At 37.3% G+C, this 16,679-nt stretch overlaps 1 protein-coding gene across 1 annotated transcript; it reads left to right on the top strand.

Annotated features, from left to right (window-relative positions):
* Positions 1–272: 272 nt before the first annotated feature.
* On the top strand, positions 273–15,147 carry LOC134663398 (digestive cysteine proteinase 1-like). The gene is made up of 6 exons (XM_063519762.1): positions 273–753; positions 1,318–1,450; positions 11,436–11,667; positions 13,277–13,343; positions 13,773–13,880; positions 14,942–15,147. The coding sequence occupies exons 1-6, from the start codon at positions 306–308 to the stop codon at positions 15,121–15,123; spliced, it is 1,170 nt and encodes a 389-aa protein (XP_063375832.1). The 5' UTR covers positions 273–305; the 3' UTR covers positions 15,124–15,147.
* Positions 15,148–16,679: the final 1,532 nt, after the last annotated feature.

Raw genomic sequence — 16,679 nt, 5'->3', positions numbered from 1 at the left:
GGCGATGTCAAGCCTGCGAAAGTAATAAATTGAAATACTTTAACATTATACTTAAATCATCATTGAAGGTCACATACTGTCATAAAAATAAAATTCATTTAAACGAGTGATAAAATACATGTATATAAAAATGCCAGGCTTCCAAAAGCTATTAAAAACAATTACCCTGAATTCTTTACTACAAACATAGTCATAAACTATAATATTATCAAGCTGTTAATATTAAAAGTATTTATGACTTCAGTTGTATAAAAAGCAACAAGCCAGACCAATCCTTATCGCACATCGCACTACCAGGTAACATCATGTTTTGTCTGACTTTCTTGATAATATTTGGCACAGCCACTGCTTTGAAACTCCCAGATAGAGGACAACTTGACTTGGATGACTTTGACATACGCAAACTCTACAACGAGTACCTTCAGGCACACGGGAAAGTAAGAAATCCCGAAGAGTACCCGAAGCGGCTAGAGATTTTTAAGAAAAGCTTAGAACACATCAGAGAACGCAACGCTAAATATCCACAAGTCGAGTACGGACTCGACCGTTATTCGGATCTGACGGCCGAGGAGAAGCAGCGTTACTTCGGGTCGTTACCCTTTGACGAGACGCTGGAAGGTCTGATGACCACACTGGAGTACCCTCCTGAAGCCATCACGGCTCCTGACGAGTGGGACTGGCGGGTACACAACGCGGTCACTGAAGTAAAGGATCAAGGACAATGTGGCAGCTGTTGGATTTTTAGTGCGATTGGTGAGGGTTTTGTTTTTATTTGTATTTTTTTTTGGACGAAAAATAGTCACAGTCGATTACAGAACCTCCTTTTTCTTGAAAGGAGGACAAGGATTCCATCTACATAGGTATTACACATGAAAGTAGTAATATGGTTAAATAAGTTTTAGAAATAAATGGATTTTTGGTACAAGCTTTTATCGCTGACTGTATTTTTCTTTCCACAGGCAACTAATAATACTCATCGAGACAATTCTAAAAATCCCAAACACAATTAGGTTTCGTTGTTTTATCACAAAGTTCCTATGTCTACCTCCGGTCTCCATCATCAGATCAGCTCTATCATATTGCATTGTCATCCGATTTATAAATGCTTGCAAAATTTCAGGTCTTATATCTGGGAAAACGCGCATTTTCGAGTTTTCATAATTATGTTTTCCGAGCAAAACTCTGTCTGCCAGATATCATTGAGAGAGAAAAAAAAAACTATACAATTATTTTAAATAATTTTTACTTGTTCCTTATCCGTCGTACTTTAGGCGAGAGAACCTTTCGTAGTTCTTATTTTGTGGTACTTTTTCACAGGCAATATTGAAGGGCAATATGCAATTAAATACAAGGAGTTGTTATCATTTTCGGAGCAACAGAGTGTGGACTGCGTCAAGCCGCTCTCTTGTAATGACAACTGCGCCGGAGGGTGGCCTCACCGCAGCATGATGTAAGTATAAAGGACGACTGACGTAAGACCGGGCCGGGTCCGGGCCGGAGCATCCGGCGCTTCATTTTCTATGGAAAGCATCACGTGATCACCTGTCATAGAAAATTAACATTTTTAGTTAACGCTACATATACAAAATCAACGTTAACAGATTTAGATAGTTTCATTTTCTTCAGTTAAGTAGGTAGGTACATAAAACACCGATTGAATGGTTTGAGATGTCTGTAGGGTTATTTTAATTTATAACAAGCAGAAACGTCTGCAAACGATGCTCATCATCATCATCTCCCTCGCGTTGTCCCGGCATTTTGCCACGGCTCATGGGAGCCTGGGGTCCGCTTGGCAACTAATCCCAAGAATTGGCATAGGTACTAGTTTTTACAAAAGCGACTGCCATCTGACCCTCCAACTCAGAGGGTAAACTAGGCCTTATTGGGATCAGTCCGGTTTCCTCACGATGTTTTCCTTCACCGAAAAGCGCCTGGTAAATATAAAATGATATTTCGTACATAAATTCCGAAAAACACATTGGTACGAGCCGGGTTTCGAACCCGCGACCTCCAGATTGAAAGTCGCACGCTCTTAGGCCCCACATCTAGCGTCTTTCGAGCGTCGGCGTCTGTCGGCGTCTGGTCAGCGCTATGGAAAATGACGTCGCTGCACAGTTGCGTCGACACTGCGTCGACGTTGCGTCGAGCAGCGGCCATAGAATTGTAGACGCCGACGCTCGAAAGACGCCAGATGTGGGGGGGCCCTTACCGCTAGGCCACCAGCGCTTCTACTTACTGTCCGTCTGCAAACGATGCTATTAAACTTAGAATACATTTTCAAAGTGGAATAATTACTGTCATGGGTGAGAATTGAACTCACGGCCTCTGGCTCAGATGGCAGAGCGCTGGAGTATCGATCCAGAGTCCGTGAGTTCAAGTCTCACCTAAGACAGTGATTTTTAAATTTAAATGTAGGATTATTTATTAATATAAATGTGTATGTTTAAACTATTTACGGTGATCTCTCGCATTATATTTATTTATTACGAGTAACATGCTTTTTTAGGGTTCCATAGCCAAATGGCAAAAAACAGAACCCTTATGGATTCGTCATGTCTGTCCGTATATCTGTGTGTTTGTCCGTGTATGTCACAGCCACTTTTTTCCGAAACTATAAGAACTATACTGTTTATTATATATTGAAATAAAGAGCCTAAATTAATTAATTAGCTTTTTATTTAACACACGTAATACAGTTATGTTATGGTGTCCAAGACAAGACAGCCGGCGCAGTCTATGGCATAGAGCGGGGAAAACGTTCCATTCCTCACACTCTCCTTCGCTTATTTTAGAATTAACTTAAAAATAGATTCTTAATTAAAGAAGCTTAAAGCTAACATAACTCCTCTAGTTCATCAGCACAACTTAACATCTGATTGATGTGGCGCTTCCACTTAAGCCCTTCTACATCTACCACGTAGGTAGTTCCTGGTATTGACTCTTCAATAACTAATCCTTGAACCCATGGCCTGCTGTCCTTTCTGTAGTCTCTTACCATTACTTTCTGACCTATTTCAAAACTGACATCCCTTTTCCCTTGGTCCCTTTTTTCCACTCTCTCCTGCACCACTTCTGACACCGGAGGGCGCAATAAACTAAACCTATTTCTTAATTCTCGGCTTAACATAAGGCGAGCAGGTGAGACTCCTGTAGTGCGCTGTGGTGTACTTCTATAGTCAAACATGAATAAATTCACTGAAGATCTTAAATTAAGTCCACTCTCTTTAATTTTAGTTATAGCAGATTTGAACGCTTCCACAAACCTTTCAGCCGCACCATTGGTCGCAGGATGATATGGCGGTGAAAATGTATGCTTAATATGTTTAGTTATGCAAAAGTCTTTAAATTCTTGACTGGTAAATGTAGGACCGTTGTCTGTTACCAAATGCACTGGATATCCAAACCTAGTGAATACACTTTCAAAAACCTCTATGGTGCGAGAACTAGTGATATTAGCCATCTCATATATTTCTGGCCATTTCGAATAACTGTCTACTATGACCAGAAACATTTTATTATAAAATGGTCCCAGAAAATCTGCATGAATTCTGTGCCACACTGAAGGAGGCCACGGTTTCTGTGTTTTTGATGGTGTTTTACTGTTTTGCAAACAAATTATACATTTTTTTGTAATATTTTCTATTTCAGAGTCAAGATTAGGCCACCAAAAGTATGAGCGTGCTATTTCTTTCATTCTAATGATTCCAAAATGACTTTTATGCAATTCGAGTAAAACCGATTCACGAATAGTGTAGGGTATTAATATTCGATATCCCCAAAATAAGCAACCCCTGTCCATCGATAACTCATTTCTTCTGCTATAAAATGGTAAAACTTCTTTATCTAACTCCTTTTTTTCTGGCCACCCATCTGTTAAGTATCTTATTAATTTTGACAAAACTGTGTCCTTTTTTGATTCTGTTTGAATTGTTTTCCAATCTAAAGTCTTCATTTTGGAGTCATTAGTATAGCTTAGTACACTACAACTGGCGTTTACAAATACAGGATGAATATTAATATCATTATTTTTATGATTGAGATCAGTCACTGACCTTGACAGAAAATCAGCAGGATTTATACTGGTTTTAATATGCCTTATTTTGTAATTAAACGCTGATAAAAATATTGCATAATGTTGCAATCGTTTGGCAGCCATTTTTGGAATACTTTTTGTTGGTCCAAAAATTCGCGTCAGCGCTGCATTATCTGTCTCTAACTCAAAGAAACGGCCGTAGACATAATTGTAAAATTTGGTAATTCCAAAAATCACTGCCATCGCTTCCTTATCAATGGTACAATACTTTCTTTCAACATCATTTAATTTTTTACTAGCAAATGCTATAGGTTTTACAACACCCTGGGCATCTCTATTTGACAGTACTACTGCAAGACCAGTATCTGAAGCATCACAAGTCAAGATCAGTGGCAGTTTAGGATCATAATGTCTAAGGTTATTAGCCGAAGCTAATTTACTTTTAATTTTTGTAAAAGCTTCATCACACTCTGATGTCCAGATAAATTTGTCTTTTTTAGTACAGTCATACAAAGGTGCTAGTGTTGTGGCCATGTGTTGTAAAAATCGAGAGTAATAATTTATTTTACCCAAGAATGATTTCAGCATGGTCAGATTAGTCGGAGCTTTTGCATTTAATAGTGGTTCAATATTGGACTGAATCACACTGATACCATTTTTGTTTACACGGTACCCAAACACATCTAGGCTAGTAGTGAAGAATTTGCATTTTTGTGGTTTTAATTTGAATTCACATTCCTGCAACTTTTTTAAGACTTGACACAATGTTTCAAACATATGTTGTAATGAATCCCCCTTTATGTAAATATTATCTATAAACACTATGGTGCTGGGAACATTGGCTAATTTTTTAGTCCTTAAACGTTGGAAAGCCCCAGGGCCGGAACTTACCCCATAAGGCAAGTAATTATATTTGTATGTTCCAGATTCGGTAACAATAGTTGTACAATCTTTGCTATCCTCACTGAGTGGGGCCTGCAAATATGCCTCTTTTAAATCCAGCTCACAGTAATATTCGCCATTTTTTAGAGAATTTAAAATATCATCAATATGAGGTAATGGGAAGTGATCAATTTCCATACTAGGATTTACTGTTAGCTTGTAGTCGCCACATAGCCTGACTGAACCATCCGGTTTTATTATAGGCACTACTGGAGTACCCCATTCACTGTGTTCAACTGCAGTAATCCTACCGTTTTTTAATAATCTAGTGATTTCGTTATTTACCTTTTCACGAAGTGCATAGGGTACTCGCCTGACTGGCAGACACCTGGGTTGAGCGTTAGGCTTCAATTTTAAATTGATCAATTCACCTTTGAAATTCCCCCATCCCGGCTTGAATATTTCTGCAAACTGGTCTCTGATTAATTGTTCTGCATCTGAAACATTTTGAAGCATGTAAGTTTTTTTATCAACATTGTCTACCCACTTTGGAGGCCACAATTTAAATGCATGAAGCCAGTCCCTACCAATGAGTCTAGGATAGTCATCTTTCACAATAAATACACTTAATTTATTAGTGATATTATTACATGTAAGGGTCAATTTCTGAACACGATTTTTTTTCTGTCCGTGATGAAAATCGCGGGTTAGCATCAAATAATACTTACCATTTTTTTTTTACATATAGAAGCCACACTTTCACACCGGGTTCCATATGAATTCACTGATTAATTGGTTTTTATAGTACACTTAAAAATACCTAAAGGCTCAAATTACTACTCCCGTGCCCTGTCCGGAATCTACTTTTGAGCATAATGAAAAATCCTACGAAAAATTCTACATTAGTATCACTAATTTAGTGTCAAATACTTAAACTAGATGATATTTACTATCACTGAGCACATACACTATTAACTTCATTGTGGTAAATAACTCGTGATCGAAGTTTAAATTTTGTCCGAGCGCGCGAGTAAAATTTCGTCGGCAAAACTCAAAGGGCTCTCACAGCCGACGTCTGTATCTGAACCGCCTCGTGTCCCGCCTCACCTGTACTGGCAATATTCGGCTGATTCTCAAAGCAAGCGGATGTACGTCAAGCCGCGGCGTGTTCGAGCAAATCGCATAAGTATTTCGGAATCCGGGTGGGCGACAATTTTTTTCTAATTTCGATGCCCCTTATAAATTTTATTTCCCACATAGCTTTTCAAAAACAATTGTCATATTTAGGAGCCCTTTATGTATCTTTATGTAAGCGATAACATAACAGTTTGGTTAAACACGATTTAAATTTTTGGCGAATTTTTTTATTACGAATTCTAATTTCCGTGCCCTAATTCCCATAGAATATTTACCTAAAACAGCTGATTAAGTGGCACGGGAATTAGAAAGTATTACATTTATTGTCAACAAATTTTTAATTGGGGGCACTGTAAGTTAATTGGCAATGTTTACGTCATATTATTATTACATATATATATATTGGCATTGAATATATATTATATGTAATAATAATATGACGTATATCTTTCTATTTTACATTTAAGGAAATCTCAGAGAATGCACAAAAATCTATGAACGGTTTTTTAGTATAAGTACTATAGTACATACTTACAGGGTGGACCCGAATAACCCGGGCAATTTTAATACGTAAGGTAAGGTGGGGTAAGACGACACTAGGGTAAGACTATCACTTGTATGGAATCCTCATACTGTTAGTCTTGCGCCACCTTACCTTATTCATTTATCATATTATAATATTAAAATATTATATAAACATAAAACTATTTTTGGAATTATTACATATTATAATACCCGTACCTAAGGTTACATGAAACAAAATGAATCAAATTTACAATGGTTTTATTTTGTAAATTTGACAGCTGACAGCGTAAGCCGTATAAAATTTAAATATCTGGGAGACCGAGCTTTGCTCGGAAAACATATACGTACCTAAAAACTCAAAAATGCGCGTTTTCTCAGAGACACCTAGCTAGATCGATTTTTCATCCCAGAAAACGCCCATATATGATCAAATTTCATCGAAATCGTTAGAGCTGTTTCCGAGATCCCCGAAATATATACAAGAATTGCTCGTTTAATAGATTAGTTGTTATAAATTAGCTTTTCTAATAGGTACAAGAAAAAATAAATATATCCTATTCTTACTATATTATAAATGCGAAAGTATCTCTGTCTGTCTGTCTGTTATCTCATCACGCTTAAGCCGCTGAAACAATATCATCTTGATAATACATATTTGGCATGGAGATAGTTTGAGGCCTGAAGAAGGACAAAGGATCTGGGGGCACGGCAGTGCCGCCGCAAAGTCGAGCAAAACAAAGTGGCACGGCCGTACCATCAAATCTCAATAACATTCTATCTAAATAACATTTAATTTGAGCATGTAGTCTAAGAATTAATACACTTTACAATCCCTTAGCTTTGTCACTGGCACAATCACTCTCAATCAATATTATTTTAAGGAAGTAGCATACCCACAAGTTCCAAATTTGAAACGTAATTAGGTTTTAGCTTTTTAAGCTAATAAAAATCTAATAATACTGCAATATTAGTCACGTTCTAAAGATAACTGCATAATTAAGTTTGTAATCCTATAGAAATATATGCGATAACAACGTTACCTTTTAGTTCTTACAATTAGTAGGGAAAATAAAGGTACACTACGATGGACGATGTGAGTATGAATAAAGATGTATTATGATATGTATATACATAGTATCAGTATGGTATGGGTATGTTTACCCGAAAAGAAGGACAGCCTACAAAAAGAGATGGGATCATTTCAATTCATGTAAAAAGATGCAAATCTCGCAACGCAGTTCTTCTACTCTACTACAAAAAAGTTTTGGGATGTAATGTGAAACCAAGTCGGTTATTTTAGTCAGTGCCAGGGGGTATTTTGTAAGTAAGTTTTTTTTAGGAAGATTATGATATTTTTGAGAAATTACTTAACCAACCTACGCTTTGAAGATTTTCCCGCAGGGCAGGGACACCCCGTATACCTATGTGTAAAGTAAGGCGGGGTAAGACTAACTTAGTTTATTTTGATCGGGGCAAGACTAACAGTATGAGGATTCTATACAAGTGATAGTCTTACCCCGGTGATAGTCTTACCCCACCTTACCTCATATGTGTTCAAACAATTTTTTGGGTTATTAATTTATGAAGGCAGCATATTCGATTTCTTCAGATTAACTTACACAATAACTTCTTCTCACTGTGCCCCTATTTATTTCTTAGTATCATTTCCTATAAGACCATACACCTTGTACCTATCTACATGCAGATACATAATGACACTTTTTAATGAATAGTTTTGTATGTAAAGGCGGACAAGTTTACGAAACTACTCAAAGTATTGTTTTGAAATATGTACATTTTACTAAGAAAGAGAGATTAGTTGCCATTAAAATAAAGGAAAGGATTAGTCATATACGTAGTTTTTAGTGTAACATACTTTCGTAGATTTGTCGTTCGAAACTAAAATTAAAGAAGGTAAATATGTCCGATGCCACTTCAGTATGGTTGCAGTATATTATTGTAGATTAAAATATACATAAATAATAGTTTTAAGTACCAAAATAAGTTAAGAAAACAATTCCCGTGCCGTGTTCTAATTTCCGTCCTAGTAAAATCTAATTTCCATGGGCACACTAATTCCCGTGCCCTGACCAAAATTTTAAATTTAAATAACTTTTATAGTTTTATTAATATTTTTATCCCATAAGAAAATTAATATTTATTATATTTTTTAACAAATTCTCAGCATATTTTTTTTTGTGTCATGTTGGTATTTCAAAATTCCATGGAAATTAGACAAAAATGCTCGTTTGGTGAAATTGACCCGTAACTGTTACATTTGTCACAATTCCTATTGGTTTAGATATAGTTTGGTCAAAATTTTTAAACAAGGTTTTACATTCTTGTAGCTCAAAACTACTCAGATATTTATTTTTATCTGTTATTGACATCACTGTCACCTCTGAGCCTGTGTCAATTTGAAAAGGCAAATCATGATCATTTACACTAACAGTTAAGTATTCAGGTGGTATCCTACTCACACTATTAACAGTATATGTTGTATATCCTTCAAACAAATCTTGCACTGAATTTTCTACATCCTCACAGTCGTCATTCCCTGCTGAGGTATTTGTTTCTAACACATTAACTTGTCTAGTTTTTTAGGGCACATCTTGTATACATGTCCTTGAACTCCGCATTCTGAACAAAATTTCTTTTTTAGAGTACATTCCGCTTTAATGTGATTGTTCTTCCCGCAACAGTAACATTGTGCTCTCGGTTTGTTATTGTTATCCGTTTTTTTGGTTTTGTAAGTGGGCTTTGATTTCCCTCGGTTATAAAACATTTCGGTGACTTCTCCGGAGTTCTTTGTGTGAAGTAAAGCTGCCTCCACTGTTCTTGCTAATTCAATGCATTTTTCCAAAGTTATTTCAGAGGGACTCTTCATCAACTCGAACTTGATCAATTTAGATGACCTTCCATGAATTTTTCTTTAATTTGATCATCAATGTCTTTGAAATTACATTTTCCTGCGAGTTTTCTCAACTCTAGGGCATAATCTTGGATTTTCTCATTTGGTAGCTGGTTTCTTTTCCTAAATTCCGCTCTTTCCAATGTTGTTGATAGCGTTTTTACATATTTATCTTGTAGTTTTTTTTTTAATTCTTCATATGTAAAATTCTTCGGTTGTTTAGGAGAACATAAGTAAGTCAGTGTTTCGAAAACTTTGGCCGTTAATTTAGTGATTAATAAAGGCACTTTTTTGTCATCAGTTATATCATTAACTAAGATAAAACATTCAAACTGTTGTTCAAACACTTCCCACTTTTCTCCATCAAATGATTTCAACTCGCCTAGCGCGGTCATTGTGGAGGTACGCACTTTTTGTTGTAGTTTTCTTTTATTCTTGAAGTGATCACTCAATTGTTTTCGTAACTGGTCCACGGTTTGAGGTTCATTAGGTTCTAAACTCTCGTCTTTTAAAATTTGTATAAGTTCTGGTTTTTTGCATTTGTAGATGGAGCTTATTTTTCCGCTTTTCACTTCTTGTATAATATTCCACCTTTCTTCTGGATTTTCCTCTTCCATCAAATCTGCATCTTGATATTCTGAGTCCGACATTAATTTATTGTAGTGAAATAACCTGTACGCGTGGCAGCCATTACCATACTTAAAGTGTTACAAATATACCACTTAAAGTTGAAACCACTTGTAGATTTTAATTTTATTACACAAATCGTGCACACGAGGTACTTATATCTCGTCGCCAATTATTATATATTGAAATAAAGAGCCTAAATTAATTAATTAGCTTTTTATTTAACACACGTAATACAGTTATGTTATGGTGTCCAAGACAAGACAGCCGGCGCAGTCTATGGCATAGAGCGGGGAAAACGTTCCATTCCTCACACTGTTGAAACTTGGTAAGTAGATGTATTCTGTAGACGCATTAAGATTTTCACACAAATAAGTTTTTGGCAAAAATTTCAATTTTGGTACAAGCTTTTATCGCCGACTGTACTTTTTTTTCCACAGGCAACTAATACTCATCGAGACAATTCTAAAAACCCCAAACACCCCCCCGACCCGACCCCGGCCCGGTCTACCGTGAGTCATCCTTAAGGGGCTTCCTGTGGTTTTCATCGATTTATGACAAGTTTTGAGTCGTATCCACTACATTTGCAATACAGATAGTTTTATAAGACAAACGGCTATCGGTTCTTCAATCTTTTAGGCTCTGGTCCCACCGCGAGCTAGTAAGGTATGCCTATGAGCTATCGGCTATAAACACGAACAAAAGATAAGCACTCCCGTGTAAATAAAAGAGACACGGCGATATTTATAGCTCACCGCTGGGCGAGTAACTATAAATATTGCCGTGTCTCTTTTATTTACACGGGAGTGCTTATCTTTTGTTCGTGTTTATAGCCGATAGCTCATAGCTTACTAGCTCGCGGTGGGACCAGTGCCAAAATGTGTGTGTCCCCCCACCCCTTGTAACTTCTAAAATAAGAGAATGATAAAACTAAAAAAAATATATGATGCACATTACCATGCAAACTTCTACCGAAAATTGGTTTGAACGAGATCTAATAAGTAGTTTTTTTTAATACGTCATAAATCGTAAACCGCAATTTTATTATGTTACTTACTGCTACGGAACCCTTCATGGGAGAGTTCAACTCGCACTTGGCCGCTTTTTCATTTTATTTGTTATTTGTCTCTCTTATAAACTCACGGGTACACATCCCGGTCATTTGATAGGCGTGCGTGGGGATACAGATCCAAAACGTAGAGGCCCTTTGGTGAAGTTTGCTGTTATGTAATACGGTACCTATGGTACAAATAGATACCCATGTTATTTTATTATTACATATATTGTTTATTAATGTTATTTGTTTCTTGTTTTTTACAGGCACTACCAGTTTACTAACTTTTTGGATAAATCACCCTACATAGTAAGGTTGGAGGACGATTATCCGTATATTGGCCTTACAAAGAACGTATATTGCAAGGAAAGGGAGGCAAGAATGCAATATACAGGAATAGTCGTTACTTCGGTCAAAGTCATTCAAACGGATGAAGAGTCATTGAAACAACTATTGCACGAAACTGGGCCTTTGTCAACCCGTAAGCGAATTGAAATTGTTCAATTTTGATTCAGTTTAGGCCAAAAACAGGTTTTCTGGACGTAACTTTCGTGTTGATTAGTTTAAAATTAAAATCTTAGACACGTTTTTCCAGACGTCAGAGACAAACCCATATGTAGGTAGATTTCGTATATGTAAGATCCTTAACAGCAAGCTAGTTACGAAATAGATGTTTTTTTTACAACGTTTAAAAAAACATAAAAAATTAGTACCTCTACCTATTCAGTTCTTTCAAAATCCGGTAGACAAGAATGGAGATAAGGGGTGTCCTTCTGAATCCCTAACAACGTTTGTCCTAAAGTCACTTGCCCTAACTGGTTTGTCCTAATGGGCACATGTCCTAACGATGAATTGACCGTAGTTCTGTAGAAAGCGACCAACTTTTTATTTTTGTCAAAGTAACTTACACCCTAACTCGGTAGCTTTGGTCGCTTTCTGCATTGGTAAAAAAATTGAGTTGGTCGTTTTCTGCATAACTACGGTCAATTGTCATAAAGATTATTTTCCATAATGTAATGGTTAGCCTAAGACTAATTTGTCCTAAACATTTGTACCATAACCATCAAGATCCCTAATGTTTTTTACCATATTCTTCGAAATCCCTAACAATGTTTGTCATAACATCACATGTTCTAACTGTTTTGACATAATGGCTATTGCCCTAATGATCAATTGTCATAACAGTTACTTTTCCTATTGATCAATTTATCATAACAATTACTTTCCATAATGAATGGTAACGAACTGTTGCCACAAAAGTGGGTTAGGTTAGGTTAGAACCGTGACCCTCGCAAAAACGAACTGCTGCCACAAAAGTGGGTTAGGTTAGGTTAGAACTGCGACCATTGTAAAAACGAACTGTTGCCACAAAAGTGGGTTAGGTTAGGTTAGAACTGTGATCCTCGCAAAAACGAACTGCTGCCACAAAAGTGGGTTAGGTTAGGTTAGAACTGCGACCATTGTAAAAACGAAACGCAATAGGGAAATCAAAATTAGGGCATACGAATGTTAGCTCAAGCAACGATAGGCTAAGTAAAATTAGGTAACATGATGGTTAGGATAAATAATTTTTAGGACTAACAATAATTAGGCAAAAAAGGAATTATGCTACATAACATTAGGATAAATATTCAATACGGAAAGTGTCATTAGGGAAGAACATATTAGGACAAAAAAAAATCGTCCATTCGATAATAGGGAAACCAAAATTAGGGTATACGAGTGTTAGGACAACTGATCATTTTGACAAACAATATTAGGGAATGCAAAGATAGGACAAAAGATTTTAGGGATTCAGATATAGATCCGGAGATAAGGCACTGGTCCCACCGCGAGCTAGTAAGCTATGAGCTATCGGCTATAAACACGAACAAAAGATAAGCACTCCCATCTAAATAGAAGAGACACGGCGATATTTATAGTTACTCGCCCAGCGGTGAGCTATAAATATCGCCGTGTCTCTTTTATTTACACGGGAGTGCTTATCTTTTGTTCGTGTTTATAGCCGATAGCTCATAGCTTACTAGCTCGTGGTGGGACCAGTGCCTAAAAGATTGAAGAACCGATAGCCGTTTGTCTTATAAAACTATCTGTATTGCAAATGTAGTGGATACGACTCAAAACTTGTCATAAATCGATGAAAACCACAGGAAGCCCCTTAAGGATGACTCACGGTAGACCGAGCCAGGCTCGGGCCGGAGCTTCCGGCGTTTCGAATTCTATGGAAAACAACACGTAATCGAAATCGACCAGCCGTCATAGAAAATGACATGTCGGACGCCTGGGCCCGCGCAGGGCCTGGTCTATAGTCCATTTTTTTTAGCATTAGAAAGAACTTCGCAGAAGTAAGCTTGTGCTTCTAAATCCGGCACTTTTAGCGGTAATAATTTGAAGTAAATTATATGTATTGACCAAATGACCATGCTAGATTAGATAATTCAATAATTATCAACAATTAAAAAGCCTGATAAAAACTGCACGCTTGCTTCTGTGGAGTTCTTTCTAATGCTAAAAAAAAGAACTATAACGTGACTCATCCTTTGCGGGTTGATTGAGACAATTTCTTTGACACGAAATCCTAAAAGTATGAACTCTTGTTTTAGTTCTCGATATGGAGGACTTGGATGGCTACCAGAACGGCATCGTTCACCCACACAAGTGTACTAACTACAGCATGAACCACGCTGTGCTGTTAGTTGGATACGGTATAGGTAATTATCATGCAAATTACCAATTATATCATATGGCCTCTCCTGCAGCTGTTCTCATAGGCGCCTTCCGACACCCGATATCGAAAAGGGGCTTCAGATAAATTCAGCTATGTCGGAGCACCCCGCCAGCTGTCGGACCTATAATATTTGTTTGTGTGCGTATGTTTAGGCATAATGTTTATTTTAGTTTGCGTGACCGCTAAAGACGACCCCCGGACGCCCCCGCGGCCTGACTACGCGCATGCATAGTTCGTAGGTTTCTAATAGAGCCCGAGCTAATCCTATTAATTGTCTATTGTTAAGTAAAATCGCTCGTGCCACGTGCCACAAAACACCTGCATAAAAACCTGCGTGCTTCGGTTACTGAGTGCCGGCGAGTCGAACACTAGGTACAGAACCAGTCTAAAATGTGTCATCGAGATGCGTAACAAAGGCGCGTTATCGGAGAGCGCACCTACACTGGTTTTTTGAGCGTTGGACTAGCCCGCGCTCAGGTGCCAAATAGAACCCTAACCACCCTACCTAACCCTACCTAAGTATGACCCTTATTTGCAGGTAAATAGCACGTGCGGTTTTACTTAACAATAGGTAGACAATAGGATTAGCTGCCGGGCTCTGTTACAAAGCTACGAACTATGGAATCCTACATCCGCTATCGGACCGGACAATGTGAAAACGCTTGTATACCTACTCATTTTTTGAGAAAAGATTTTTATACATATTTAACTCGGCGCGGCGCGCAATGGGTTTGCCAGCCTTGTTAGCTTGTTACGCTTGTCCGTTTGAATTTCTCTCTCCATCTTGCAAGTTAAATGTCCCTGTTTTCGATACATCAATTTAACATACCTACGTGACCATAATAGTGACGTTGTAATATTATGGTAATATTAACCGATGGTGTGACGTGTGATCATGAATACTAACGGTATATAGGTGGCCCAAAATTCTCTTGTGGCATGACAAATGACAATACCTAAGCTAGTATGCGGTGATGGTGGAGAATAATGTGAAAATAGTGTAAATCGCTTCTTTAGATATTAAAATCTTATTAATTTTTACAGAAAACGGTACCCCGTATTGGCTTGTCAAGAACTCCTTTGGCCCTTATTGGGGAGAACATGGCTACTTCCGCATTCTACGAGGAGTGGGAGCGTGTGGTATAGGCGTACAATACACTGCTATGACCACTGTGGCTCAACATAAAAAACCGTACGTCACAGCGCACTCCACGCATACGGTGTGACGTCTGCTATAGACATTCAAACAATACAACTCGCATCTAAAGTTTTTGTTTCTGTATTCATACAATACTGATTAAAGATGTTGAATTTACCTTTCTTTATCCTTCCCCCATTGAACCTAACAACCTGACACTGGCGTACAAGGGTACAGCCCACCTGGTGATAAGCGGCCTGGATGGAAGTTATTCGAAAGTTTTTTGATGATTTCGTGCGTGGCCGAACTATTGTCGCGATATAGGTATGAAATGTGCATATCTGGTTGAAATAAATTAATTAAGTAGGATCATATGCATACGGAAAACAACGTAGTTTAGTCTTATTAATCCTATTATCGTAATCCTATTATCTTGCCTCGTAATTATTTTTAAGGTAAACTAATAACAACTTAATAATGAAATAAACACGATCGACCTACTTTATATATATTATAGACACTGACCACAGGGGACTCCCTCTGGTCGCATAACAACTTTTGTCATATTTTTAATTGTCATAACACTTTATGCATAAAATTGTAAGTCATAAAAATCTTTAGTCAGAATTATTCCTGAGCATAACTGGGTTTTTGTCATAAATGAGTTATGTCATAATTTTTATAGTCATTAATTTAATTTGCATAACATTTTAAGTCATCTGCTTGATATCCATAATGGTTTTTCGTTCGAAGTATTGCAGTGCATAGTGTTAATATAGACATAAAAAATTAAGTCATATATTTAGTGGTCATAATAATAGATGTTACAAAGCATGAATAATAAATATGTATGGTTGATGTGAGCAACCTATGAAGCAAATATTACTTTAGTCTTAAAAGACATAATCATAACGACACAAAGACCGTATAAAAGAGGAGATCAAAGGAGAGGAGCCCCCTCCAGTAGGAATAACGGTTTTATAAAAAAAAACTAATCATAATAGGTAGGGTAGGTTAGGTTCGTTAGGTTTCTTTAGATGCCCGAAGGGCAAACTACGCAGAAATAGGAGCCCCGCGTGAGCGGGGCTCCGTCGAATTAAGTGTTTGGACGGAGATTAGGAAAAAGCTATTTTTCGAGGAGTTGTTGAGAGGCTAAAATTAGTTTCTTAAATTATTTATGTAAACCATTATGGTTGAAAATTATTATGCTACAAAACGTTATACGTAAAAACATTATAAGTATCGACAAATATGCTTTTAGGTGGTATGACCTTTGATTCATTATAATCAAAACCTATATGCACAAAAAATATATAACAACTGCTGAGTATGTCATCAAATCTTATGGCTAAAAATGTATGACACAATATAATATGACTTTTCATTTGTATGCGCAATGATGATTATGACACAAGTTGTTATGCGCATCAATAGTAGGGTTAGTAAGGAACACAAATGTATGGAAGTGCATGCAGTTTAGTCTCAGGCGATGCCGCTTGGCACGATTGTTCCTTAGGTCAAACAAAGTTGATCTGGCCCGGTAGCCAGGAGATCGTACCATGCAGACCCCCCAAAAAGGGAGGGGGGGTGAAAGGGTCGGCTCCCAGGTCCAATCTATGTTATATTCCTTCTTAGTCTTAGCAA

The sequence above is a fragment of the Cydia fagiglandana genome, chromosome 4, assembly GCF_963556715.1.
Source record: "Cydia fagiglandana chromosome 4, ilCydFagi1.1, whole genome shotgun sequence".
In the NCBI taxonomy this organism is placed as follows: Eukaryota; Metazoa; Arthropoda; class Insecta; order Lepidoptera; family Tortricidae; genus Cydia; species Cydia fagiglandana.
Note: the sequence above shows the minus strand (reverse complement) of the source record. Positions and strands in the feature narration are given on the sequence as shown.

Excerpts from the sequence above, each read along its gene's own strand:
- LOC134663398 (XM_063519762.1), top strand. The coding sequence starts at position 306 with ATGTTTTGTCTGACTTTCTTGATAATATTTGGCACAGCCACTGCTTTG. Across the intron at positions 1,451-11,435 it reads TGGCCTCACCGCAGCATGAT|GCACTACCAGTTTACTAACT; the intron begins GTAAGTATAAAG and ends TGTTTTTTACAG. Across the intron at positions 11,668-13,276 it reads CCCGTAAGCGAATTGAAATT|TGGATACGACTCAAAACTTG; the intron begins GTTCAATTTTGA and ends TTGCAAATGTAG.